Source organism: Pseudonaja textilis, chromosome 10, assembly GCF_049901715.1.
Source record: "Pseudonaja textilis isolate UNSWEBS1 chromosome 10, rPseTex1.2, whole genome shotgun sequence".
Lineage (NCBI taxonomy): Eukaryota > Metazoa > Chordata > Lepidosauria > Squamata > Elapidae > Pseudonaja > Pseudonaja textilis.
In genome coordinates, this window is record NC_141999.1 from 24,994,665 (window position 1) to 25,021,502 (window position 26,838).

At 49.4% G+C, this 26,838-nt stretch overlaps 2 protein-coding genes across 4 annotated transcripts in view; one reads left to right on the forward strand and one right to left on the reverse strand.

Moving 5' to 3' along the window:
- Positions 1 to 931: 931 nt before the first annotated feature.
- Positions 932 to 21,396, reverse strand: LOC113453706 (Golgi-pH regulating cation channel-like). Its single transcript, XM_087940217.1, is given in 21 exon segments — positions 932 to 1,002; positions 1,337 to 1,367; positions 1,703 to 1,755; positions 2,529 to 2,555; positions 2,558 to 2,589; positions 2,940 to 3,019; positions 3,873 to 3,976; positions 5,880 to 5,938; positions 6,812 to 6,918; positions 9,287 to 9,360; positions 9,459 to 9,552; positions 10,286 to 10,385; positions 11,483 to 11,666; positions 13,052 to 13,116; positions 13,551 to 13,638; positions 15,226 to 15,417; positions 15,777 to 15,833; positions 18,469 to 18,579; positions 18,813 to 18,901; positions 19,736 to 19,799; positions 21,252 to 21,396. Coding segments are annotated over 21 exon segments (1,785 nt in total). The 5' UTR covers positions 21,384 to 21,396; the 3' UTR covers positions 932 to 960.
- Positions 21,397 to 22,618: 1,222 nt separating this feature from the next.
- Positions 22,619 to 26,838, forward strand: part of LOC113445898 (calpain small subunit 1) — a 266,631-nt gene continuing 262,411 nt past the window's right edge. For all 3 annotated transcript variants that reach the window (XR_015744880.1, XR_015744881.1, XM_026715293.2), the window contains exons 1-2: positions 22,619 to 22,712; positions 26,300 to 26,506. Coding sequence is in view for 1 of the 3 variants with exons in the window: in XM_026715293.2 (XP_026571078.1) it covers positions 26,340 to 26,506 (167 nt within the window). In the remaining 2 variants the exon portion in view is untranslated. The remainder of the gene's footprint in view (positions 22,713 to 26,299; positions 26,507 to 26,838) is intronic.

A 26,838-nucleotide genomic window follows, 5' to 3' on the forward strand; every position in this document is an offset into this window, starting at 1 on the left:
GGGGGGGGGGGGGGGGGTTTAACCTTGGCAGCTCTGGCACTAAACCTGCTTTTGGTCCCCGTTCAAGAATGTTTCTGGATCTGAACGCTGCCAAACCCTGGCCCAAACCACACCCTCACAACTGCATAATCCAGGGGTTGTTAGCGTCTTTCTTGCTGGCATCTGCGAATGCAGAAAGGCCCAGGGCCAATTTCTCCCTTGCAAAACGACGCCCCCACCACCCAGAATGGACAAGAGGCATTCTATCCATCTCCCACACCGCCCCCCAGGCATAAACCTCCCTCCCTCCTTCCTTCCTACCATCATGCAGGCAACTATGGACAGAGACCACGGTTTGTTCCTGATCAGCATCCAAGTCTGTTGCCGAGAGCCTTGAGTTTGCAACTCAGCGGGGGATGGGGGCTCTCTTTCTGCCCTGGATTCGCACTCGGACCTGACCCAGCCCTACCCTCAACACGAAGAACCTGCCTTGGGCAGCTCCGGAGGCTGCCGGGAACAAATGCCAGATGTTCACCCAACTGCAGGAAAAAAAAAAAAAGTCTGTGTTTGTAAAACCAGGCTGGCAGAGGAATTCTGCCCTTCTCCGTCCTCCTGTCCATCAGGAGGTGGGTCAGGAGTCCTTGTCCGGCCAAAACTCCAGGATTAGAAACGCAGAAAGTAATAAAATAATTATATATATATATATATATATATATATATATATATATATATATATATATATATACACACACACACATATAGGAGTATGTGTGTGCTTGTGTGTGTTGTGTGTGTGCACGCTCATGTATATGTATACATATATGGATAAAAACCATATATATTTAAAAAAACACCGGTTGGAAAAAGAAAGGAAAGGAAAGGAAAAAAAAGGAAGAAAAGGAGAGCGGGCTTCCCTGACGCATCGTTTTGATCAAAACCCGTCAGCGAGAGCGGTCAAAGCAACCGGCCAGGATGCCAATTTTATTCCATCTTGGACATTTCAAACTTTGTGGTCACTATTTCCTAAGGTGGAAAGAAAAAGAAAAGGAGAAATAATTAGTTTCTTAATGCTTTTCAGCCAGCTGGGTCCTTCCTGAATTTCGGCTTGATCACAAGGAGTCGGCTGTGCCCTTCCGCCGCTTTCGATGGGCTCGCTTAAAGGTTCTCTGAGCGCGTGAAAAAGAGTATTTCTCAAACGTGGCTGCTTTAAAATGGGGGGGACTTCAACTCCCAGAATTCTCCGGCCAGGATGCTCACGAACCGGAGTCATCGACTGGGATGGAGGGGCCAGATAAATTAAACAAATAACTACGTAAATGTGGGTTTGGGGGCAAAGGATGAAAAATGGCGGGTTTACCTCATCGGAGTCCAGCAGTGGGGGCAACATCCTGGAAGAGAAAGGAGAGAGAACGGCGGTTACAAACACTTAAGAGATGACTTGGAGGTGGCAGGGAATAAAATTCTAGAAATTCTAGGTTTTATGGCATGGATTATAACTCTGTCGGACTGAAATTCGGAGAGGTTTTTTGCCGTGGTCCCCCCAAAAAAAGCCAAGAAAGACCCCAAGTCTCTTCTAATCTTTTTGATTAAAATGCAGGAATTGAAACATTTACCTAATAATCCCCTCAAGGGTGCAATCCTTTACTACAACCCTACAACAGATAGGAGCCCAAAGACCCCAAAGCAGGGAAAATACGGTAAACAACAACAACAAAAGACTTACACGTCAGCCATGGAAGAGGGAATGTTTTCTTCAACCCATTTCAAGTCTTCATCCTGCATCTGGAAAGACGACAAGGGGAAGGAACTTAATGGGGAGGAGGAGGAAGAGAAGGAGGAAGAGAAGGAGGAAGAGAAGGAGGAAGAGGAGGAGGAGGAGGAGGAGGAGGAAGAGGAGAAAAGAAGGAAGAGGAGGAGGAAGAGGAGAAAAGAAGGAAGAGGAGGAGGAAGAGGATAAAAGGAGGAGGAGGAAGAGGAGGAGGAAGAAATGGAGGAAGAAGAAGAGAAAAGAAGAGGAGGAGGAGGAGGAAGAGGAGAAAAAGAAGAGGAGGAAGAGGAGGAGGAGGAGGAGGAGGAGGAGGAGGAGGAGGAGGAGGAAGAGAAGGAGGAAGAGAAGGAGGAAGAGGAGGAGGAGGAGGAGGAGGAGGAGGAGAGGAGAAAAGAAGGAAGAGGAGGAGGAAGAGGATAAAAGAAGAGGAGGAGGAGGAGGAGGAGGAGGAGGAAGAAATGGAGGAAGAAGAGGAGAAAAGAAGAGGAGGAGGAGGAGGAGGAAGAGGAGAAGAAGAAGAGGAGGAAGAGGAGGAAGAGGAGGAGGAGGAGGAGGAGGAAGAGGAGGAGGAGGAGGAGGAGGAAGAGGAAGGAAGAAGAGAAGGAGGAAGAAGAAAACGGAGGGGAAGAGAAGAAAGAAGAGGAGGAGGAGGGGGGAGAAAAGGAAGAGGGGGAGAAAGAAGAGCAGGAGGAGAAAGAGGAGGAGTGGGAAGGAGAAAAACAGAAGGAGAAAGAAGAAGAAGAGAAAGAGAAGAAGGAGAAACTCCACCCAAAATTCTTACCACTCGGTTGCCTTTTAGGATCCCGTGCTGACTTCCGGTTTCCCACCCCTCATCTTCATCCCTGTGGCAAAAGAGGAGGAGAGAAATAGCAAAATAGAGTGTGCAAAAACCCGGGGGGGGGGTGGGGGAGTAAGTCCGACCCCCCTTCCAGATGCAACACACCAGCAGCTCCACCTAGAACCAGCACCGGTGGGTGATATTTTCTTTGGCAATCGAAGTCTCCTGCAAGGGGATCCCAAGAGATCATCCGGAATGCATGGCGGGGGGGGGGAGCAAGGGGGCACACTTACAGGCGTGCAAGCGCACACCGACCGCTTGAGGAAAGGCAGGCCAGGCCAGATTGCCAGTCTGGGGGTTCAGGGACCGGAGTCCGGGGTCCTGGGGCAGAGGAGACCGCCAGCCGAGGCTTACCGAAGACTTCGTTGACCACCTGCTCCTCTTCCTCTTCCTCCTGCTCGCTGCCCTCGTCCACCAGAGGCATGAAGGCGTATCTGTGGGGGGCAGGAAGGGGGGTGGGGGGGCGTGAGATGGGGCCGGGGTCTCACCCGTGGGAAACCCGCCCTCTCCCCTCGCTTGAAGAGGGACGCTCCCATCTCCTCTCAAGGAGGAAGTTGCTCTTTTTCTTCTTCTTCTTCTTCTTCTTCTTCCCTTGAGAGGAGAATGAGAACGTAGAAGCCCAGCGGGCAAGGGATGCTGTTGTGGCTCGCCGGCAGCAGGTGAGGGACCTGGCTGAGGCCTCGGAGAGCAAGGACTCCGATGAGGGCCCTGCGTGCGATGCAGGGACGGGGCCAGGACCCTCAGGGAGTGGAGTGCTGCCTTTGGAGACGGTGGAGGCTGGCAGCAGTGAGGAAGAGCATCCCGAGGAGCCTGTGCCCAGGGCATGAGCGCGCAGGGCTGCTCAAAGGAAAGAGCAGCTGCAGCAGCACAGGCGACTCGGGAGTAAGGCTGCAAGATGATGGCCCCTCCCTTAAGAGATAAAAGCCAGCTGAGAAATTGGAGTTCTTTGCAGGAAGCAAAGAAGCTTTTGCACTCAAGCCTCGTGGACGTTCGGACTATCTTGGTTGGTGTTTGGAGACTCTTTGTGTTTGAAATATTTCTTAGTAACTTTCTCTAGTGTTCTTGGCAACCTTGCACCACCTTAGCAAGGCTCGTTCTTATCAGAGACAATTAGTTTAAAACAGCCTTTTAACCGGGAAGGAACGAAATTCGTAAAGAATCATTAAAAGGTTTTGCTGTTACCTCCATTTTGTGTTTGTTTCCTTGGGACAAGGTTTGGGTCAGAACAGGGGGTGGGAAAGAGAGAGAGAGAGAGAGATGTGGCCTGGGTTTGAGTTCCTTTGATACCTTTGATTATTGGCAGAGGGTCTCCAGAGGAACATGATCACCAGCAGGATGATGGAAAAGAGGAACCGCCAGAAAGCGTCGTCGATCCAGAGTTCCCGCCAGTCCTGAGAGAGAAGGAAGAGGAAGCGTCACTTGTGCAAGGAAGCCGAGAAGCCCCAGGCAGACCTCAACTTAACAACTCCTGGTTTACTCACTGCTCAAAATGACAAGGGCATTAGACACTGAAGAATTGGGATTAAGAACAAGAAGGAATAATGTGAATGTAATAGTCATGAAAATAAGAATTTATAACAGATTCATTTAAGTAAGATAGAAATGTTTATGTAAGATGTAAGAGATTAATAGTTAAGGTATGAAAAGAAATCTTATGTGGAGTCTGACAGGGAATAGATATAACCATGTGGTAGGGTAATATTTTTAATGAATTATATATTTTATTATTCATATATCTAAGATATATCTAAGATATATCAAAATCCAGAGACTTTGGCAACTGATTCGTACTTATGACGGTTGCAGTACCCCGGGGTTATTATGGGATCCCCTTTGGCGATCTTCGGATGAGTCAAGTCAATGGGGGGGGAGCGAGATTCGTTTCATGACCGTGTTGACTAACTTTAACTGCCGGGATTCACTTAGTGGCCAGGAAAGTTTGTGAAACGGGGACAACTTAACAACTCTCTCGCTCAGACACAGGAAGTTTGGGCTCGACTGGGGTCGTAAGGTGAGGACTACCTGTATGAATTTTCTTTCTAAAACCACAAAAACTAGAATAGAATAGTTGGAAGGGATCTTGGAGGTCTTCTAGTCCAGCCCTCTGAACATCTTTTTTTATAGTGTGGTGATCAAAACTGGGTGCCCTACTCTAGGTGTGGCCTTACTAAGGCTTTATTGAGTGGTATGATTTTATCTCTCTGTTGATGCAACTTAGGATTGCATTGGCTTTTTTGGCTGCTGCTGCACACGGCTGGCTCCTATTTAGCTGGTTGTCCACTAAGACTCCAAGATCCCCCTCACAGTTCCTGCTATTGTGCCTGGTTTCACCCAGTCTATATATGGGTCCTTTTGGTTTTTCTTGCCTAAGTGCAGGACTTGAATTTTCTCTACATTGAATTTCATTTTGTTAGATACGGCCCAGGGTTCTAGTCTGTCAAGATCCATCTGGATCTTCAGCCTATCTTCTTGGCTATTCCCGCCAGCTTAGTATCCTCTGCAAATTTGGTAAGTTCCCCTTCTGTTCCCTCCTCTAAGTGGTTCTGCTCTGTTCAAGCAGAACCTATACTACCGTATATCATTTCAGACAAATGGCTGTCTAGGCTATTTTTAAAAGCCTCCAGTGATGGCGCACCCACAGTTTCTAGTGGCCAGCTGTTCCCCTGGTTAATTGTCTTCACTGTGAGGAAGTTTCTCCTTAATTCCAGTTTGCTTTTCTCCTTGGTTAGTTTCCATCCGTTGATTTCTTGTCCTGCCTTCTTTGGTGCTTTGGGAAATAAGTCGACTCCCACGTCTTTGTGGCAGCTCCTCCAACACTGGAATCCCGCTATCATGTCACCCCTAATTCTAATTTTCTTTAGACTAGCCAAACGTTCTTCCTATGTTTAAGCCTCCAGGTTTTGATCACCTTAGCTGCACTTTCTCCAAAGTCTCAACATCTTTTTTGTAGTCTGGTGACCAAAATTGTTGGCAGTATTCTCAGGGCAGGAATAATTTCAGAGGTGCAAGGGGTCAACTTGTCATTTTTAGAAAAATTAGTGGGTCTAAAACAGAGGTTCTCCAAAGTTGGCCACTTTAAGACTTGTGGACTTCACCTCCTCAGCCAGCCGTGTCTGTTTCATTTTCTCCTCTCCCCCAAAGAGGAGAGATTGAAGAGGAAGGGATTGCAAGAGAGTAAGCTATGCTGTTGCTGGGGGATTCTGGGAGTCGAAGTCCGCACGTCTTCAAAGTGGCCAAGGTTGGAGACCTCCGGTCTAAAAGAAGAACAGAAAGGCTGCCAGCCTGTTTACTCACAGATTGGCAGGTGGCAAGATGGAAGGTCTTTGTAGTCCAGATGATGAAGATCAGGGACGCTGCAGAGAGAGACAGAAAATACGTGTTGTGACTGCAGGCGGGAAGCGTCTTCTGGAGGCAGCAGGAAGTCTTTGAAATTAAAATTTAAGCGAGGGATTTAATATCCTGCTCCCAGCCTATCTGATAAACGCTGTGGAGGGGTTTGGGGGGATAGCAAGGAGTTTGGAAAATAAATAAATAAACCTGAGCAGAAATAAGATAGCCAAATTGTAATTTTAAAGCTGCGCATTTTTTTTTAAAGGACATCGCGATTGCGATCTTATCCGCCTCTGTTGCTGAACCGGAATACAAAGCAAAATCCAACCGTTTTCATCTGAGTTCATCCCCACTTTTACCTCAGCTCCATCTGCGCTTTGCGATGCAACCTTCCTCTTCCCCATTTAATTATTATTTATTTGTATCTTGCCTGTATTTATTTTTTTTTTTTTTTACAAATAACTCAAGGCGGCAAACATGTCCCCACACTGCTTCCTCCTATTTTCCCCACGACAATCCTGGGAGGTGGGTTGGACTGAGTGAAAGGGCCAGGCCCAAAGTCACCCGGCTGGCCTTCGTGCCTAAGGCAGAACTAGAACTCCCAACCACTCCCAGCGATTGTCCAAATTCATCCAGTCGACCTTCATGTTTAAGGAGGGACTAGAACTCCCAGCCTCCTGGTGACTTAACCCAAAGCCACCCAGCCAGCTTTCACCCTCAAGACAGGACTAGAACTCACTGTCTCCTGGTTTCTAGCCTGATGCCTTAACCACTAGACCAAATTGGCTCTTTAAAGCAAGTTCTGGCCCCAACAGAGCTTTTCTCAACCCCAACTGAGCAGTGTGGCTCTCCCCCATCCCCACAAAGCCCCCCACCCACCCCCGTCCCCAACTCACCTATGACGGCGAAGATGAGGGTGTTGGTGAAGTGGCGGTAGAGAGAGAGTTTAACCAGGTTTCTTCGCAGCTTCAGCAGCTTCATGGTCTGCACCACGCTGATCAGGATGTGCCGGGGGTCAAGGAGAACAGCGTGGCAAGGAGGGGGGGGGGGTGGGAAGGGGGGAAATGCCGAGATGGGACCCCCATCAAGGGGAGAGGGAACTGGGTGCCTCTCCAGAGAGGACAGCTTGGTGGTTAAAAGCCAGACTGATGTTGGGCTCATCAGGGTAGGTTTTGCACCAAAACCTGCACATGGACAACCTTCCCGGTTGCAACCCTGTGGCCCCTAAACCCTCCACAGCGGGGGTGGAAAACTCTGGCCCCTTTAAGACCTGCGGACTTCAACTCCCAGAATTCCTGAGCCAACCAGTGATGGGAGCACCCACAACTTCTGGTGACCAGCTGTTCCACAGGTTAATTATTCTCACAATTAAAGAAATTCCTCCTTAGTTCCAGGTTGCTTCTCTCTTTGACGAGTTTCCACCCGTTGCTTCCTGTCCTGCCCTCAGGTACTTTTGGAGAATAGCTTGACAACCCCCCCCCGTTTTCTTTGGGGCAGCCCCCCCAAACACTGGAAGGCTGCTATCGTGTGCCCCCCCTAGTCCTTTTTTCCTCTAGACTGGCCCAACCCAATTTCTGCAATTATTCTTTATATATCTGCATTTAGTCTCCAGGCCTCTGATCATCTTACATGCCCTTCTTTGCCCTTTTTATTTTTGTCCCCAAGGCCTCAACGTCTTTTTTGCAAGGTGGCGGCACAATACTTAAGGCTGTACTCCAGGTGTGGCCTTGCTAAGGCTTTGCAAAGCGGTACCAACCCTCCGCGTGATTTGGATTCTCCGTCTCTGTGAATGCAGCCTAGGATTGCACTGGCCGGTTTGGCTGCCGCCACACACGGCTGGCTCGTGTGGAAGGGATCGACCCCACAGGGCTCCAAGCTCCGTCAAGCGGGGCGGGTGGGAGGGAGGAGTCAAGAGACCTCAACAAAGCCAACCCTCCACCCACCCCCCCCAATCTGAAACCAGCTCAAGCCCATTGTCCGGACGGCCCCTTTCCCTTTCGAAAGCCCACCGGTTGACCGACTGTTTGGGGAGGTTGGGCAGGAGGGGGAGGAGGCACAGCCAGGACCCCGGAGCCCCCCCGCCACCTTACACACACACACACACACACACCACCACCAGCAGGCTAGGAGCACCGAGGATATCCACCAGCAGAGAGCGGAGTCAAGCAGAGCGAGGGGAATGGCTGCGAGCAGCACCAAGTCATCCTGAGCCTGGGACAAAACAAGAGAGAAAGGAGGAGGAAGAGGAGGAAGAGGAGGAAACCCCCCCAAAAAAGTGACCGAGAGGAAGAACGAGAAGGCAACAGGGGCGCTGCAAACACAGGTTGGGGATAACTGAGGGCAAATGGGAACGGGCTAAGGCAGGGGTCCCCAAACTGGGCCACTTTAAGACGTGTGGACTTCAACTCCCAGAATCCTCCAGCCGGTATAACTTACTCTCTTGCGATCCCTTCCTCTGCAAACTCTCTCCACTTTAGGAGATGAAGAGAGAGAGAAAAGCAAGCATAGCTGCCTGGGGAATTCTGGGAGTTGGAGTCCGCAAGTCTTAAAAGTGGCCAAGGTTGGAGACCTCTGGGCTACGGGGAAAGGACCGGAAGACCGAGGGAAGGGAGCGGGCACGGTGTCTTGAAAACCCACAGAGGAGATTTGGGCCCACTCGCAGTTAGTCCTTGGCTTATGACCACAATGGCTGTAAAGGAGACAGACCCAATTTGACAATATTTACGATGGCCATCCAGTGAAATGGGCTGAAAACCAGAAATAAAAGCTGGTTTTCGGCAAAAATGTCATAAAAAGCAATTTTTTTTAATGACATGGCTGCAAAGCGAGTCCAGTTGCTGAGCATACACTATTTTTTTGGGGGGGGGGGGAGAGTCACATGACTGTGCACCCCCCTGGCTGTTGAAAATTGAAAACTGAGCTATAAGTGGCCTTGGGGAGCCGCTGTCGAACCTCGGATGGCCACTAAGTGAACTGTCAGAAAGTTGAGGACGGCCTCTTACAGCAATGCACCTTTTGGGAAAAAGATGCATTTTTTTAAAAAACTGGGCAGGGGAGGCATTTGGAAAACCCCAAATTTGTCACCTTCCACTATCTAAACTGGGGCAGGGAGGGTCTTGGGGGGGGGAACGAGCGGCTGTGGGAATCGAAATCAGTCAGTAAGTGGATAAGTTCCCTCATTTAGGATCCTTTTTTGGGGGGACGTGTTTTTTTACTGACCGAGAAGCCATAATTTTTTTTTTCCCCCTTGAGGGGCTAATTCTGTTTGCAAAGCCAGATTCCTCTCTTCCCCCCTCCCCACCCAAGCCCCTCCCTCAACACCCTGGAACCCAGAGAGGGGAGCAGGCAGGCCTAAGTTTCGGGCAAAGGATATCCACCAGGTGATACAGGAGTCCACAAAAGCGAGAAATATCTCGCAGGTCAAGGTGACCATGTTAGCTTGTTCCTGGGGTGTGGGGGAATAATTAGAGGCTGAGAGAGCAGACCCCAGAGCGCCCCCCCCCTTTGCAAGGCTCCCTCCCGGCCCCCTCTGCCCCCCGTTACCGATTTCACCCGCAGGACGCCTTCGATGATAGAGAAGACCAGGTACATCAACCCGACGCCGACCACGCGGTTGAGAAGGGCCCCCAGGCGCGGCCTGCGAGAGAGAGAGAAGCCCAGGGCGTCAGGGTGGTTCGGCCTGAGGGCAATCCCCAGGTGGTGGTGAGTTCTAGTCCTGCCTTAGGGATGAAAGACAGCTGGGTTTGGGCCAATCCCCAGGAGGCGGTGAGTTCCAGTTCCACCTTAGGTGTGAAAACCAGGTGACTTTGGGGCAATCCCCAGGAGGTGGTGAGTTCTAGTCCTGCCTTAGGCACAAAAGACAGCTGGGTGTGACTTTGAGCCAGTCAACCCAACCCACCTCACAGGGGCGTTGCGGGAAAAAGAGGAAGAGGAATATTAAGTATGTTCACTGCTTCGAGTTATTTCTAAAAACGAGGCAGGATATAAACAAACGTGTGTGTATATGGGTGTGTGTGGTTTTATTACATTAATTTATTATGGGACCCTTATTCGTGTTATTGTTTTTAGATGAGGTTTTATAATCTGTAAGCTGCCTTGAGTCGCCCCGGGCGAACAGGTGGCAATATAAATTCCCTAAATAAAATCAAATAACGGACCAATCCTACAAGTAAACCGAACCCTTTTTGCCAGGAGAGGCCCCTGGGGGTTGTGGCCCCCCCGATTCGTGTCATTAAACAAGGCAAGCATGAATACGTCATGTCCCCGCCTCGTCTGAAACCACAACCCTGCGAGGTGGAGGGGAGAGCGAAGCCCCCCGGCTGGCTTTTGTGCTATCCGGCTGTGCCCTGGGCACCCTCCTCCACTCTCACTTGACGATGCCGTATCCCAGGCTGGCGAGAATGACGAGCACCCGGGCCAACATGCGCTTCACGGCACACAGCACCTCGCCGAAGATGACGGCGCCTTGGACTGCAGAAGGAAGCAGAGGAGAGAGACGGGGAGTCACTTTACGGTCCCTTTGAACGCACTTTAGTCGGCACGCATTAAATTCAAATTTCGGGGCACGCAGCTCTCCAAGGGGTCCCCATCTCCAGTATGCACTATACAAACACGACAAAATAAATAAAAAAATTATGCACAGACCCAAATATTATATGACCCGTATATTATATGAGAGGAATTATATTATATGAAAGATGACTGGCCTGCAAGCCAGAAAACAGGGACCAATCTTGGCCGGTAGAAGCCAACCCTTCGCTTGGTGAAACGGAGATGAAAAGGACTCAAACGCCCATCCTCCCCAGCCAACAGCCATGCCCCCCCCCTCCAACTCCGAAACGGCAAGGGAGACTGGACAGCCTGCCGTCCACTCTGCAAAATGGTGGGAGTTTTTCAAATAGCCCATCATTTAAAAAAAACAAACTTATTTAATTTTGCTTTATTGGATATTTAAAGGGTTTAACATTTTATAGCTGTTTTTCTGAGGTTTGCCAGCTGCCCAGAGTCACTTTGTCAGTGAGGTGGGCGGTCCCTGAATGTAACACAGGCAGTCCTTGACTTACAGTGGTTCATTTAGTGACTGTTCGACATTGCCACAGCACTGAAAAAGTGAACTTATGACCATGTTCCAGATTTACGACCTCTGCACCATCCCCAAAGGTCAAGTGATCTAAATCGGACCGCTTGGCAGCCGGTTCCTATTTACGACGGTCCTAGGCTCACGCAATCCCCTTTTGTGACCTTCTGACGAGTCAGTGGGGAGGGGAGCCAGATTTGCTTAACGACCGTAGGATTAACTTAAGGACTGCAGTGATTCACTTAGCAACGGTGGCAAGAAAAGTCGTAAAGTGGCATAAAATTAACGGAGCAACTGCCTCACTTAGCAACAGAAACGTTGGACTCAACCAGGGTCGTCAAATAAACAAAAGATGTGAAAGAAACAAGCCAACTTAGACTCCCCCACTCCGAGGCTTTCCAGGTCCACTTGCAGTACAGCACCCATCGCCCCCTGCAGTGGGGGCTGGTGGGTGATGGGAATTGTAGTCCAACTGGGTCCCTCTACCTACCTGATTCTCCCTCGCTTTGAATGCTCTGAAATTCAGCGTAGAAGACGGCCTTCTCCAACATGCCCAGCAGGATGACGCCACCGATCCAGAACTGGATGCGCAGAATGTCCCGCCAGTAGCAGGCCAGGAGGATCAGCCACAACACGCCATAGAGCACGTACACGATGCACATCACCATGTAAAACTGTTTTGAGAGAGGGGAAGCCCGCCAGGGATGAAGGAAGCAGGGGCAGGAAGGCGAGCGAAGGTTGCGGGACGAAGGGAGGGCCAGGAAGGGCCGCTCTTCAACCCTCAACTATAGCCACAGCCATAGCCCTTATATGCCGCTTCCCAGGGCTTTTATAGCCCTTATATGCCGCTTCCCAGGGCTTTTACAGCCCTAAGCGGTTTACGGAGTCTGTGTCATGCCCCTGTCGGAATCTGATTCGGAGGGGCGAGCAGCTGACAGGGAGTGGGAGTGTAGCTCCTCCGTCGGCTGTGGAAGAAACTGGGGAAGGGCAAAGGCCGGCTGTGCGGAGCAGGGGAGAAGTAGAACAAGGGAGAGGGAGTTCGGGTAGGAAAACCTAGGCCCACCCCCTCTTCATCCTAGGGTACGCAGGGAGGAACGGAGAAAGAAGCAACGTGGGTTGCCTGGCTTACGGGGGAGGAAAGGGCCCTGATTCCCTTCATTAGCCACAGCTGGGAACACAGTGTTTAAAAAGGAAAGCTACACACAGCAAGCTGTTGGGAGCAAGTTGTGAATTTATCTGGTATCGTCAAGGCTTATCTGGGTTCCTGGCATCTTCCCAACTTTGTGTGTTTTGCTGTGCTTTTAAGTCTGCAATTCCTTCTCCTGCCCTGTCAAGTTAATTACCGCAGCGTGGTTTGTGTGGACTTTTAGTTAGTCTGTATGCACTTTGTTTTCGGACCGAATTTCCTCCACTTAAAGGCTGTTCCTGGGAGAGTTTTTTCTCCAGCCGAAGGTAACCTGGACATTGGGGGCCAAGTTGGAGATAATAAAGGGACTTTTCTTGCTTATGTGACTGGGTTGCCTTTGTGCCACGCCCCTTTGGGTCATCCCAGTCATCCTCTTGCCTCCAACGATCAGTCCGCATTTTACCCACCTCGGAAGGACAGAAGGCTGAATCAACCTTGAGCCTGGTGGGATTTGATCTGCCAAATTGCGGGCAGCCAATAGTCAGCAGAAACGGCCTGCAGTATCACAATCTGACCATTGTGCCACCGAGACTCTATGGGTCAAACCAGCCTCTTCAAACCTGGTCACTTTAAGACGGGTGGGCTTTAACGCCACATGGCTCGCTGGGGAATTCTGGGAGTTGAAGTCCACAGATCTTAAAAGTCGTCTCAAGTTTGGAGACCCCTGCTCTGGAACAATTTTTCCAACTTGGCAACTTTCAATCGGGGGATTCCCCGGGCAGCATGTTAATGAACCTGAGGATGGGTGGACTTCAACTCCCAGAATTCCCCAGGCGGCATGTTAATCAACTTAAGAGATGGGTGGAGTTGGAGAAACAGGCCGTGATGCCCTCTGCTCACCTGCCCCCTCTGAGCCATAAAGCTTCGACTTACCACCTTGAGGGGCCACTCCGAGGCAGAGATGTAGATGTAGTCAGGATGTTTCATCTGAATGTCAACTACAAGGCAGAACGGGAAAGAGAGATGGGTGAAAAAGTTGGCAGAAGAATGGCAACTTCTGGAGAGGAGGAGGAGGAGGAGGAGGAGGAGGAGAGGCACCTGTGATGGAACTCCAACCCAACCTTCCTTGACCGCTGGTGGGCACCTGAAACCCACCCCAGCATGGGCCTCTGGAAGTTATCGCCCCTTTTCCAGGACAAGGGTGATTCAAGAACATCTTGAGGCACGTTCTTGTCCAAAGTGCAGAAGGCCTCAAGACCGAAGAAGACTCGGTAGGGGGACTGAACGGTTGGAAATGAAAGTGCCTCCCACACCTGAAGTCCCTTTAGAAGAAGACCTCTAACAGTCCCCTCTACGGGTGAAGATAACTTAAATCAGAAAGTCTTTTTTTGTTGTTGTTGCTTGGGCCATCAAAACTGGGCTCTTCACTCACTCGAGATCTCCCAGCTGGGCAAGGGGTTTGTGATGCTAAGGATGAAGACGTAAGGGCCATCCTTCCAGGTTTCAGCAACTGTGATAGGCTAGACCAGAGACAAAATAAATACATAAATAGTATTTCAGGTAAATCAAGGAGTTGCTCGCAACACGAGATGGATCACCTTCTTCCATAACACTCTTCACCGAAGAGGAGAAGCAGCGGAAACAACAGTGGGCTGATTTCTCAGCAGGAAATGGGGACCACGGAGTGGTCTACAGCGGGGGTCTCCAACCTTGGCCGCTTTAAGACTTGTGGACTTCAATTCCCAGAATTCCACAAGTCTTAAAGTTGAATTCTGGGAGCTGAAGCCCACAAGTCTTAAAGTGGCCAAGGAGTTTGGAGAGCCCTGGTCTACCCCATCTTCCTCCATTTGTAGACCATCTCGATGGTCCTTCTACAGACGTTGTGAAGGCCATGTAGTGCCAGATACCAACTTCCAACGCTAGGCAGCCTCAGCCTCTCTCCAACCTCTTTTGAAGAGGACCTCTCTTCCAAAATCTAGAACCACAGCCTCAACCTTCTCTAACTGGGAGCTCTAGAGATGGGCTGGATCTCAAACTTCCAGGATACTCTTTGGCCAAGGAATCTCAGCTGGGGCGGGTGGGACCACGAGATGCACCTTCTCTGCCATAGTCCCACTTGGCTATATTTTGTTTTCTTTGAATGTTTTGATTGCATTTTAGTAACCTATATATGATTTGATTGCTTATAGTAACCTATGGCTATCACTAAGTGTTGCATCCTATGATTCTTGATGAATGTATTTCATTTTTTTCTTATGTACACTGAGACCATTTACACCGGAGACAAATTCCTTGGCCAATAAAGAATTCTATTCTATTCTATTCTATTCTATTCTATTCTATTCTATTCTATTCTATTCTATTCTATCCTATCCTATCCTATCCTATTCATTATTCTATTCTATATACTCTTATTCCATTCCATATTTTCTATTCTTATCCTATTATTCTTATTCTTATTCTAATTCTTTTCTGTTCTATTCTATTCTATTCATTATTCTATTCTATATACTCTTATTCCATTCCATATTTTCTATTCTTATTCTATTATTCTTATTCTTATTCTTATTCTAATTCTTTTCTGTTCTATTCTATTCTATTCATTATTCTATTCTATATACTCTTATTCCATTCCATATTTTCTATTCTTATTCTATTATTCTTATTCTTATTCTAATTCTTTTCTGTTTTATTCTATTCTATTCATTATTCTATTCTATATACTCTTATTCCATTCCATATTTTCTATTCTTATTCTATTATTCTCATTCTTATTCTTATTCTAATTCTTTTCTGTTCTATTCTATTCTATTCATTATTCTATTCTATATACTCTTATTCCATTCCATATTTTCTATTCTTATTCTATTATTCTTATTCTATTATTCTTATTCTATTATTCTTATTCTTATTCTAATTCTAATTCTGAATCCCAGATTCCCTGCAGTCATAAAAGGAGGATAGCCAGCTTATCTCGGGAAGGGAGAGAAATATTTCAAATCATGTCCTAACCAGGAAGGAAGCTGGGTGCCCAACCGGGGAGCTGGCGGGATTCCTGCCTGCCACCCCCACCCCCGCGAGGCCCGGGGCCCATGGAGACCACCCACCTCTAACTTCCTCTTCAGCACGCCCACTTTCTTCTTGGGGTCTTCTGTAGCTCCTCCTTGGGCCGAGGGAGGCGGCTTCCCCTCCTGCGTCTCACTGGGCTTCTGGGCCTCTTGATTTGGGGGGTTGGAGCCCTTCTCCTGGGCTCCCTTGACTTCCGCTTCTTTGGGGGCCTCCCTCTTCTGCACCGAGGTCTGCGGAGAAAGGAGGGGCGGTCAGGAAGGGGAGGGCCCCTTATCCCATCTATTGCAGAGCCCCTGAAATTAAAATATAGGGCTTTTCCTATTTAAGATAATCAAAAGTTGGAAGGGACCTTGTAGGTCATCTAGTCCAACCCCCTGCCCAAGTGGGAGACCCTACACCACTTCTGACAGATGGCAGTCCAATCCAGTTTACTCGCTTTTAAGGCAAAGCCAAGTCACCTGCTGGCCACCAGAAGCACCTGGGCTTTGGAAGCAAAGGTGTGGCCCATTTTCACACACCCCCGTGAGTTTTATTCTCCTCCCCCCCCAAAAATTGCCAGAACCCCAAAGTGTCCCCCTCAACCAGTTACCTCTTTAACTGGGAGATGCTTCAGCTTTTTCGGAACTGGGAGCTCCTGGACACTCAACTGAAACAGAAAGGAGAAGAGGCCATTCAAGTGGACTAAGTTATGAGCTCCCCATTTTGGGGTCCTTGGTGCTCCGTGAGCTCAGTGGCTTTCTTGCAGACGTTTCACGACCCAACTAGGTAGCATCGTCAGTGCTAGGAGGGAGTGGGGTTTGTTCTGTTTATATACGGTCGTGTGCCCTGCGGTTCTGACCCGAACCTTGTCCCAAGGAAACAAACACAAAATGGAGGTAACAGCAAAACCTTTTAATGATTCTTTACGAATTCCGTTCCTTCCCGGTTAAAAGGCTGTTTCAAACCAACTGTCTCTGATAAGAATGAGCCTTGCAAAAGTTGTGCAAGGCTGCCAAGAACACTAGAGAAAGTTACTAAGAAATATTTCAAACACAGAGTCTCCAAACACCAACCAAGATAGTCTGAACGTCCACAAGGCTTGAGTGCAAAAGCTTCTTTGCTTCCTGCAAAGAACTCCGGTTTCTCAGCTGGCTTTTATCTCTTAAGGGAGAGGCCATCACCTTGCAGCCTTACTCCCGAGTCGCCTGTGCTGCTGCAGCTGCTTTTTCCTTTGAACAGCCCTGTGGGCACATGTGCTCTGGGCACAGGCTCCTCGGGGTGCTCTTCATCACTGCTGCCAGCCTCCACAATCTCCACTCCCTGATGGTCCTGGCCCCATCCCTGCATCACACGCAGGCCCCTCATCTGAGTCCTCGCTCTCCGAGGCCTCAGCCATCCCACACCTCATGCCGGCGAACCACCACACCTGCCTGTGTTACTGGGTGTGGTTTTCCCCCTTGTTAGGGTCTTGATTAGCGCCTTTTCCGCTGGATTGTTTGTCTGGTGTTAATCCCTGCTTATCTAGATGCTGGTTGCTGGAGAGCAGGGGTCCCCAAACTTGGCAACTTTAAGACCGGTCGACTTCAACTCCCAGAATTCCTCAGCCAGCTATGAGGCTGTGGTTCTTGGTTTGGGAAGAGAGGTCCTCTTCAGAGGTTGGAGAGAGGCCGAGGCTGCCTAGCGTTGGAAGTTGGTATCTGGCACTTCATGGCCTCCACAATGTCTATAGAAGGACCATCAAGATGGTCTACAAATGGAGGAAGATGGAGTAGACCAGGGGTCTCCAACCTTGGCCACTTTAAGACTTGTGGACTTCAAGTCCCAGAATTCAACTTTAAGCCTTGTGGACTTCAACTCTCAGAATTCAACTTTAAGCCTTGTGGACTTCAACTCCTAGAATTCAACTTTAAGCCTTGTGGACTTCAACTCTCAGAATTCAACTTTAAGCCTTGTGGGCTTCAACTCTCAGAATTCAACTTTAAGCCTTGTGGACTTCAACTCCCAGAATTCAACTTTAAGCCTTGTGGACTTCAACTCTCAGAATTCAACTTTAAGCCTTGTGGACTTCAACTCCTAGAATTCAACTTTAAGCCTTGTGGACTTCAACTCTCAGAATTCAACTTTAAGCCTTGTGGGCTTCAACTCTCAGAATTCAACTTTAAGCCTTGTGGGCTTCAACTCTCAGAATTCAACTTTAAGCCTTGTGGACTTCAACTCTCAGAATTCAACTTTAAGCCTTGTGGACTTCAACTCCTAGAATTCAACTTTAAGCCTTGTGGACTTCAACTCTCAGAATTCAACTTTAAGCCTTGTGGGCTTCAACTCTCAGAATTCAACTTTAAGCCTTGTGGGCTTCAACTCTCAGAATTCAACTTTAAGCCTTGTGGACTTCAACTCTCAGAATTCAACTTTAAGCCTTGTGGGCTTCAACTCTCAGAATTCAACTTTAAGACTTGTGGACTTCAACTCCCAGAATTCAACTTTAAGCCTTGTGGGCTTCAACTCCCAGAATTCAACTTTAAGCCTTGTGGACTTCAACTCCCAGAATTCAACTTTAAGCCTTGTGGGCTTCAACTCCCAGAATTCAACTTTAAGCCTTGTGGGCTTCAACTCTCAGAATTCAACTTTAAGACTTGTGGACTTCAACTCTCAGAATTCAACTTTAAGCCTTGTGGGCTTCAACTCTCAGAATTCAACTTTAAGACTTGTGGACTTCAACTCCCAGAATTCAACTTTAAGCCTTGTGGGCTTCAACTCCCAGAATTCAACTTTAAGCCTTGTGGGCTTCAACTCCCAGAATTCAACTTTAAGCCTTGTGGGCTTCAACTCCCAGAATTCAACTTTAAGCCTTGTGGGCTTCAACTCCCAGAATTCAACTTTAAGCCTTGTGGGCTTCAACTCCCAGAATTTTGGGAGTTGAAGTCCACCAGTCTTAAAGTGGCCAAGTTTGGAGACCTCTGTTGGATAGGATGAGTTCCCCCCCTCAACCATCGCCATGGTGCTACCTAGTTGGGTCATGAAACATCTGCAAGAAAGCCACCAAGCTCAAGGACCCCACAGTCCTCCCCCTCCTTGCAAACCTCACACCCTCCCAGCACTGATGATGTTACCCAGCTGGGTCATGAAACGTCTGCAAACTCAAGAGCCCCCCAAGGACCCCTGCAGTTCAACCTGAGCTACAGTCTCTTCTATCAGGAGTTCCCCCACTTGTTCGCCAACCGGAGGTTCCCTCCTCTCACAACGAGGCTACTCTGGTTTTCCAATCACTTTTCAGGCCCCCCCCTTGATGGCAGGATCCGCACCTTGTGCAACTGTCCACACTGCACCAAGGTGACATTCCAGATATACTGGCCTCCTCCAAGGACACTGGCCTCCACGTCAGGGTTGCTCAGGTATGTCAACGCTTCGTTTTCCTGAAAGAAAGAAAGAAAGAAAGAAAGAAAGAAAAAACTGGAAGGGAAATGACAAAATGCTAAGAGCCCACCCACTCAAATACCCCCAACCCTCTACCAGCTGTGAAGTGGGTCCAGATACCCACCCTTGAGGAGGGGGCTTCCTTCCTGCTGAACCCCAGAGGTGGGGGGGATTTCCAGCCTTTGCCTCCCACCCACCCCCCAAATCCACCCTGCAGAGACCAGTGGCTCACATTTATGTAGGCTTCATTGTGGCAGCGGGAACTACGGAGATACCAGGTCACATTCAGCACTTCCCTATCTTCGCAGACTTCATGGGGAACTGTCAATTATATATAAATACATAAATGTTTTATTAAGTTTTCACGGGTATTTATATCAATGGTATTCAGCTTTGTTCGGGTATTTTCCCACGTCATTATAGTTGTGCTTTTAAAGTTGCCAAAACGTTGCCACAACTTTAAAAGCACAACTATAACGACGTGGGAAAATACCCGAACAAAGCTGAATACCATACATACATAAATCTATATAAGCGATATATATCACTCATGCATCATCACAAAATCTCCAGAACCGTAAAGCCTACAAACTTGACATTCGGCCTGTAGGTTCCTCTTGGCTTTCTAGGGGCTCCTTAAGATAGGATGTTTCGAAATGACCATCAGAGCATTTAGAGTATTTCCTATATATTATTATTATTATTAACACGCTCTGATTCTAAGGAGGTCTACTCACCTCACCACCTGCCAAAGAAATCTCCTCCAAATGCAAAACACAAGCAGAGGAGTTTCAGTTTCACAGCAGCACCAAGCAGCTTTAGTCCAGAACAGTTGAGCTAAGCCACGCCCAGGCTCCTTGCTGTCTCCTTCTTGCCCACACAGCAAATTCCGCTTCAGTTTCCAAACAGCCCTCAACTCTCTCACACACTGACAGGATGCTAACAAGATGAGTACTGATGGATGCTGGTAGGCAGAGGCAGAATTCCCCCCCTCCCCTTATTTTCCTCCCCCAAAACTAAGCCCCACCACATAGTTTCATAGCAAAGCACGGGGATCGAGCATTTATATATTATATTTTAAAATCCCGTAAACCTCCTCCCCAGCCAATCCAAATTTTGATTCCATTATCCTGTTGTGGGAGGCTGGGCACTTACATTTAAGAATAATCCAAGTCCCTTTAAACATCGTCTTGGAGAAGACAAAGAGTTTCTTTTGGTTCTGGAAGACAAGAGCAACACAAAGGCTCAGTCGCTCCACAAAAGGGCCCGAGTTCAAATCCATCCTGTTCCTCAAGACCCAGCTAGGATACCACGGAATAACTTTCTGCTCTGGATAAAGGAACTTCCGGGGGAAATGTTTGTTTAGAGATTCTTTCTGGGAAGAAATAGCCACTGAGAGGAGAATGAAAGGCGTGTTAGATCGGGGAGGGTGGCACTCTTAAGATAGGTGTCAAACAATGCTAGAATACAGGTAGAAAAGAGTATGTGTAGCTCAGAGTCAACCTGTGGGGTCCTTGCGTACATTTTATGGCCCAACTAGGTAACTTTATCAGTGCAAGGAGGGAGTGGGGTTTGCAGAGTGGTGGTGGTGGTGGAGAACAATTACGGGGTCCTTGGTGCTGACTGAGTTTGCTGGTTTTCTTGCAGACGTTTCATGACCCAGTTAGGTGACATCACCAGTGTTTGAAGGGTATGGGGTTCGCTCTCCGTTTATGTGCAGTAGCTTGGCCTGCCAGGGTTGGTGGGAGTTTCTTGGTGGTTTCGGGATTAGGGTATAGTTTTCTGCTTGTTTGTCAGGTGTCAATCCCTGCTTATGGGGTATAAGCAGCAGGGCAAGCTATTGTATATACGAACACAGGGAGCAAACCTCATCTTCAGAAACCCTGATAATGTTACTTAGTTTGGTCATGAAATGTCTGCAAGAAAACCACCAAGCTCAGAGAGTGCCAACAACCAATCTTTCTTTTCTTTTCTCTTTCTTTCTTTTTCTTTCCTTCCTTCTTCCTTCCTTCTTCTTTCTTTCCTTTTCTTTCTGTTCCTTTTCCATCTTCTTTTTCTCTCCTTCCTTCCTTTTCGTTCTTTCCTTCCTTCCTTTCTTCCCTTTCCTTCTTTTCTTTCCTCCCTTTTCCTTCCTTCTCCCTCCCTCCTTTCTTGCCTCCCTCCCTGCCTTCCCCTTCCTCTCCAATTCCCCTCCCTCCCTCCTTTTTTGTCCACCCTCAGCGTCAAACCCCCCTGCCCCCCAAAAGAGCCACCACTGTGGAATCCATTGCTGTGGGATGCTGCTGGGGGCGCCTTTGGAGTGAGGGGGGCAGGGGCAGCCACCCAACAATCAAAGAGAGGGACCCCAGTCCTGCTGGGTGGGGTGGGGGGGCAGAGAGAGAAGAGGATGCAGATCCTCCCAGGGCAGCTCCTTGGAGCCAACCCTGACCCTTGGAAGGCAGGGGGGCACCCCGAGGCCCTCTAGCCTAGCCGGGGTGGCCCTGATGGAAGGGAAGCGACCCGGGACCCCTTCGGTCCGCCCAGCCAGACCACCCTGCCCAGTCTCCCGAGCAAGACGCCGTGCAGGATGGGTGGGGGGTGCGTGGGGGTCTCCCAGGGACCCTGCCCCCCCCCCGCTCCTTCCCCTCCCTGTGACGCCACAGCTCTAGCCAGGCCCCGCCCCCGCACTCACCCCGCCGGCCGTCCGGCTCCAGCGGCCCGGCTCCGACGCAACCCCGCCGGCCGGCCCCGGAGCTAGCACCGCCCCGGCCAGCAGCAGCAGCGGCAGCAGCCGCCACCTCCGCGCGCCGCAGCCCGCCGCCATCCTCTTCCGGCTCGCGCGTCACGCGGCCCAAAGGGGGGCGGGGCCGGGGCGCTGGGCGGGCGCTGGGCGGGGCCGAGGAGGAGGCCACGCCTCTCCAGGGCAGCCCGAACCTCGTCTAAGGCAACGGGGTTGCTAGGCTTGAGGGTGGGTGGACTCCAACTCCCAGAATCCCTCGGCCTGACGGAACCCCTCTCCAGGCTCACTGGCAGGCTGGCTGGGGGTTCTGGGAGTTGGAGTCCATTCCTCTCCCAAGTTTATTAGCAGGCTGGCTGGGGGATTCTGGGAGTTGGAGTCCATTCCTCTCCCAAGTTTATTAGCAGGCTGGCTGGGGGTTTTGGGAGTTGGAGTCCATCCCTCTCCCAAGTTTATAAGCATGCTGGCTGGGGGATTCTGGGAGTTGGAGTCCACCACCCCTCTCCAAGTCACACAGTTTGAGAAACCCTGGTCTAAGCTGCCACCTCCGCCTTTGCGGCACTCTGCACCTGCTCAGGAGCACCCTTGGCTTTAATGGCAACCCTTCTCCCCCTTCTTCTGTTTCTCTCTTTGGTTAGTTTCCGTCTGTCGCTTCTGCTTTTCTGGTGCTTTGGAAAAGAAGTTGAAATCCCCCCTCCTCTTTGGGGGCACAGCCCCCCCAAATAATGGAAGACTGCTCACATGTGCCCCCTATTCATGAGGTCTAATTAATTCAGCCATGAAAGAAATGCATTAGGCCTAGGGTGGGTGGACTCCAACTCCCAGAATCCCCTGCCAGCCTGCTAGTGAGCTTGGAGAGGGGGTTCCATCAGGCCGAGGGATTCTGGGAATTGGAGTCCATGTGCCCCCTAATCATGAGGTCTAATTAATTCAGCCATGAAAGAAATGCATTAGGCCCAGGGTGGGTGGACTCCAACTCCCAGAATCCCCTGCCAGCCTGCTAGTGAGCTTGGAGAGGGGGTTCCATCAGGCCGAGGGATTCTGGGAATTGGAGTCCACGTGCCCCCTATTCATTAGGTCTAATTAATTCAGTCATGAAGGAAATGCATTAGGCCCAGGGCTGGTCCAACTCTGGTTCCACCGCGCCCCTTTGCAATCCGTTTCGGGCCGAGTCTGGGTCGGCCACAGCTCCCCGCCACCAACAATGATGCCCGGGACAGCCGGGGAGGAAGCCGCGGAGAGCCTCCGGAGGGCGCCCGCTTGCAAAAAGCAGTCTGGCTCGCAGGCCGGGAGGCGCTAGGACCCCGCGGGCTCCCCCGGCTGATCCGCTGCAGTGAGTCGTCCGGGCGTGGTAGATCCCGCCGGAGATCCACTGCCCGCCGGACAACTTGCCCCGAGGAGCCTTTGGCGGCCAAGGTAAGCCGGCGGGGGGGTGGGGGGGAGGCTTCTCGGGAGTTGGGGGCTCGCGGGGTCTTTCCCCCCCTCTGCGCTGGATCCCGCTGGATTCCTGGGAGATCCGCTCGCCGGACCGCGGGAGGAGATCGGCTTCCTGCTCTGGCCGACTCCGGCCTGGCCTTCTGCGTCCCCCGCTCCGCTCCCCGGGATCAATCGTGGATCGCTTCTCCTGCGCCCTACGCGGAGGGGATCGCCCCTAGATCCCTCCTGGTTAGGGTCCTCTGGCTCTTTGGATCTCCTGGGGCCCCTTCCGCTCTCCTCGCCTTATTGGGGGGCGCAGAGGGAGCCGGGTGCCTCGCACGCAGCTGTTGGACTTCGGGTCCCATCAGGCCCAGCCAGGGGGAACTGGAGAGGACCAGGCTGGGAACCCCCGTTTCAAGCGTCTCCTTCTTCTCTTTCCCCTTAACTTGGACTCCTTCACTTTTTTGGACTCCCCGCTCCCATCAGCCACAGCCAGGCGTGATGGGTGTCGTAGTCCAACCTCTTCCAAGGATCCACCACGGTCCTTGCTTAGATCTTCACTGGGCTCCCCCCTAACAATCCTTCATTTGTTTGGACTTCCCCACTCCCATCAGCCACAGCCAGCAGGCAGGAGTGATGGGTGTTGTAGTTCAACATCTTCCAAGGAGCCACTATAGTCCTAGCTTAGATCTACACCAGGACCAGTGAAATGGAGGGAAGATGGCCATGGAGAATGGCAGCCGGCCCCCATAGAGGCCAGAGTGGGTGACCCCCAATTGGGGTCCCTGCAGGGACTCCAAGACCCATGAGCGCAAACGGTTGCCCCCCTGGTGGAGTTGGTGCCTTGCCGTTCTGCGAGAGGATTGCTTGCTTGGGCTTCCTTCCCAGTTTGCATCTACCTTGCCAAGTTTCAAAGTGGGGGACTTCAACTCCCAGAATTCCCCGGGGCCATCAAGGGGACTTCTGGGAATTGCAAGTCTCCCTGGGGAATTCTGGGAGTTGAAGTCCACAACCCAGAAAAGTCGCCACACGCTACATTCTTTGGTGCGTAACGAAGGCTTGGTTTGAAATGGTGTCGTACTCCACAATCTTTTTCGTGTCTTAACAGGTTGGTGACCTAGTGCGAAATTCTCTTTATTTCCGTGTTTCTCAACATTGGAAACTTTAAGACGGGTGGACTTCAACTCCCAGAATTTTATTTTTATTTTATTTATTTTTATTACATCTTAAAGCCAGCAAGGTTGACAAACACTGGTTTATTGGATGTCGCTTCTCCGGTGATCCCAGTTACTGAGTTTGTATTGCCCATTAAACAACTCTCAAGTTAAACCTCTTTTTTTCTGTATATATTATGCAAACCAGATGGTGCAGGTACTCCACGCTTGGATGCAAACCGAGGGCGCTGTGTGGATTGAGTAAACTATAAGTAAACCCTGGCTTGCAAATCCAGCTATATGACAGCTTTATTTGTGTAGTACCTGAAGAGGGTATGGTTCTTTTATATAGTGATTTTTCCCTGCCACACCCATCTAATGGGGGGGGGGGGGAATCCAGGATGGGGGCTGGGCTGGGGGAAAACTGAGTCTTGGGGGGAGGGGGAGCCCTCATTTCTTGGCAGAGAGCCTGGTGCGTGGAGTCCAGCCTTCTCAAGGGGAGGGAACTGCCTGGGGAATATATCTGAAGGGCTGAGCTGGAAGGGACCCAAGAGGCCTATAGTCTGACCCCTCACTCAGTCCAGGAATCCATACTACATCATTTGGAGGTGGTAGATTTGGACAAAATTTTTCTCTCTGCTAGTAGATTGTTGTTGATGGCTTTATTTAAAAAAATAAATAAATAAATTCTGCTTTGATTTCAGTCCACTTGATGGTGACCAGTTGGTTCTCTGCCCCATATGGGTAGTCCTTGACTTACGACCGTTATTAAGCCTGCAGCTACGGTTGTAAGTTGACTCTAGATGAAATGAATTGTCCAAGGAATGAATGAACGAACGAACGAACGAATGAATAGAGCTGGCTGTTAAGCGATTTGTCAAATGACCCCGGGCAATTTTGCCACCTTATTTTGCAGCGGTCGTAAAGTGAACCTCACGGTCATTAAGCAAACGGCTTGTTCACGGGAGGGGGTGTTTTTCCTGCAAACGGGAAGTAAAGGCGGGTCCTCGTTCAAAACATCGTAAATCATATGACCGCAGGATGTAAAATGGTCTAGGGTTTCCTGCCTAAGCAGAGGGTTGGACTAGAAGACCTCCAAGGTCCCTTCCAACTCTGCTACCCTATTCTATTCTAATATAAAACGTGGGCCAGTTTCCGAGCGCCCGAAATGCTGGTCACAGGTCCGTCGGGTGGGATAGGCAGCTGTGAGAACTTCAAATCTGGGGGAGGAGGGGGGTGCTTAGTCGTAACTTTGAACGGTCGCTATGCCACCGGTTGTAAGTCCAGGACCACCAGTGATTGACATGGGAAGTCAGTCTTTTTTTTTTCTCCTAAATGGGGGAGGTTTAATTGTTAGCTACTGTATCCAAGAATTAAAAGTGAGATTTTGAATCCGATGCATGAAGGGTAGGAGGCGGATTCATTGTGGCAAGTGAGTAATTTCTGTGTAGCTTTTACACATTGAAGCAGGTTCTCAGTTCTGGCAACTTGGAGACATTTTGACAACTTGGAGGAATTATTATTTTCCCCTGTTTAACTCTTTGGATTAAAGAGCCTTTCGGGAGTTGTGGCCGCTCCCTCCAAGAGGCATCCAGTCATTTTTTTCATCAGAAAGAAGAAGAATCTTTCGCCATGAATCATCAAAACGTTAAAGATCTGACATATTTTAAAAGCTTTCCTCTTTTTAACAGGGGCCTCTGCACAGCCATTGACTCTCCTGCTCCTTTCTTTCTGGAGCTTTTCTTTCTTGGATAAATATTATTAATTTCTCTGTAAAATTCATGAGCTGACGGTCTTTCCACGCCGTCGTAACTCTCTTGTTGCCCTCTGTTTCCAAAGGAGGCGACGGTCTGCTCTAAAAACACCACATTTTCTATTTCTTTTTAAAAAATGGTTGCCAGTTTTGCTTTGCAGTTTTGTTTTCTCTCTGTTTTTCTTTCCTTCCGCTTGCAAATAAGTAACTGTACAGAATTAAAATACAAAGTATTTAGGCAGAAACTCCAGGTGTACTGCACCATATTAAAACTATGATCATTTACCATATCTTCTCTTTCTCTCTTTCTCTCTCTCCCTCCTCTCTTTCTCTCCTCTCTCTTTCTCTTTTTCTCTCTCTCTTTCTGTATCTGTCTCTCTTTCTCTCTCTCCCTCCTCTCTTTCTCTCCTCTCTCTTTCTCTTTTTCTCTCTCTCTTTCTGTGTCTGTCTCTCTTTCTCTCTCTCCCTCCTCTCTTTCTCTCCTCTCTCTTTCTCTCTTTCTCTTTCTCTTTCTGTATCTGTCTCTCTCTCTCCCTTCCCTCTCTCCCTCCTATCTCTTTTGCTATGCCTCTCTCTTTCTCTTCCTCCCTCCCTCTCTTTTTCTTTCTCTCTCTCCTCTTTCTCTCTCTCTCTCTTCTCTTTCTCTCTTTCTCTCTCCCTCCCTCTCTCTCTCTCAACAGGTCCCCTGCATTAAATCCTATTTCTTAGCCCTTCCTGAAAATGTTCCTTGTCAAAAACTTCCTCGGAGGCGGTGGAGGTGGCGGCGGAGGTGGCGGAAATATCAATATTGGAAACGTAATCGGAGGATTTTTAGGTGGGGGAGGGGGTGGGGGCGGCCAAGGAGGAGCAGCCATGAAAATTCTGGGCGGAGTCATCAGTGCCATCAGGTGAGTATGCTCTCTTTCTAAATTATTTTACTTTATTTTATTTATTATTTATTTTGGCTTTTGGAGATTACCCTTCTCACTCACAGAGAGACTCTGGGAGATGTACAATAAAAGGGGAAATATTTAGTGTTATATTATTGCACTTGTATTTTATATTAGAACGATAAGGATTTGGTTCTTTCCCTGGTTGCGTTTGGTGAGTCTGAAGTACTTTCCACACCTCCAAGAAGGGAAGTTTCCTGAATCATAGTTGCCACTTTCCTTTCAGTGATATGCTACATAAAGGTGTTGCAAACATGGAGGCTTAGCTCAAAAATAAACACAAAACCTTA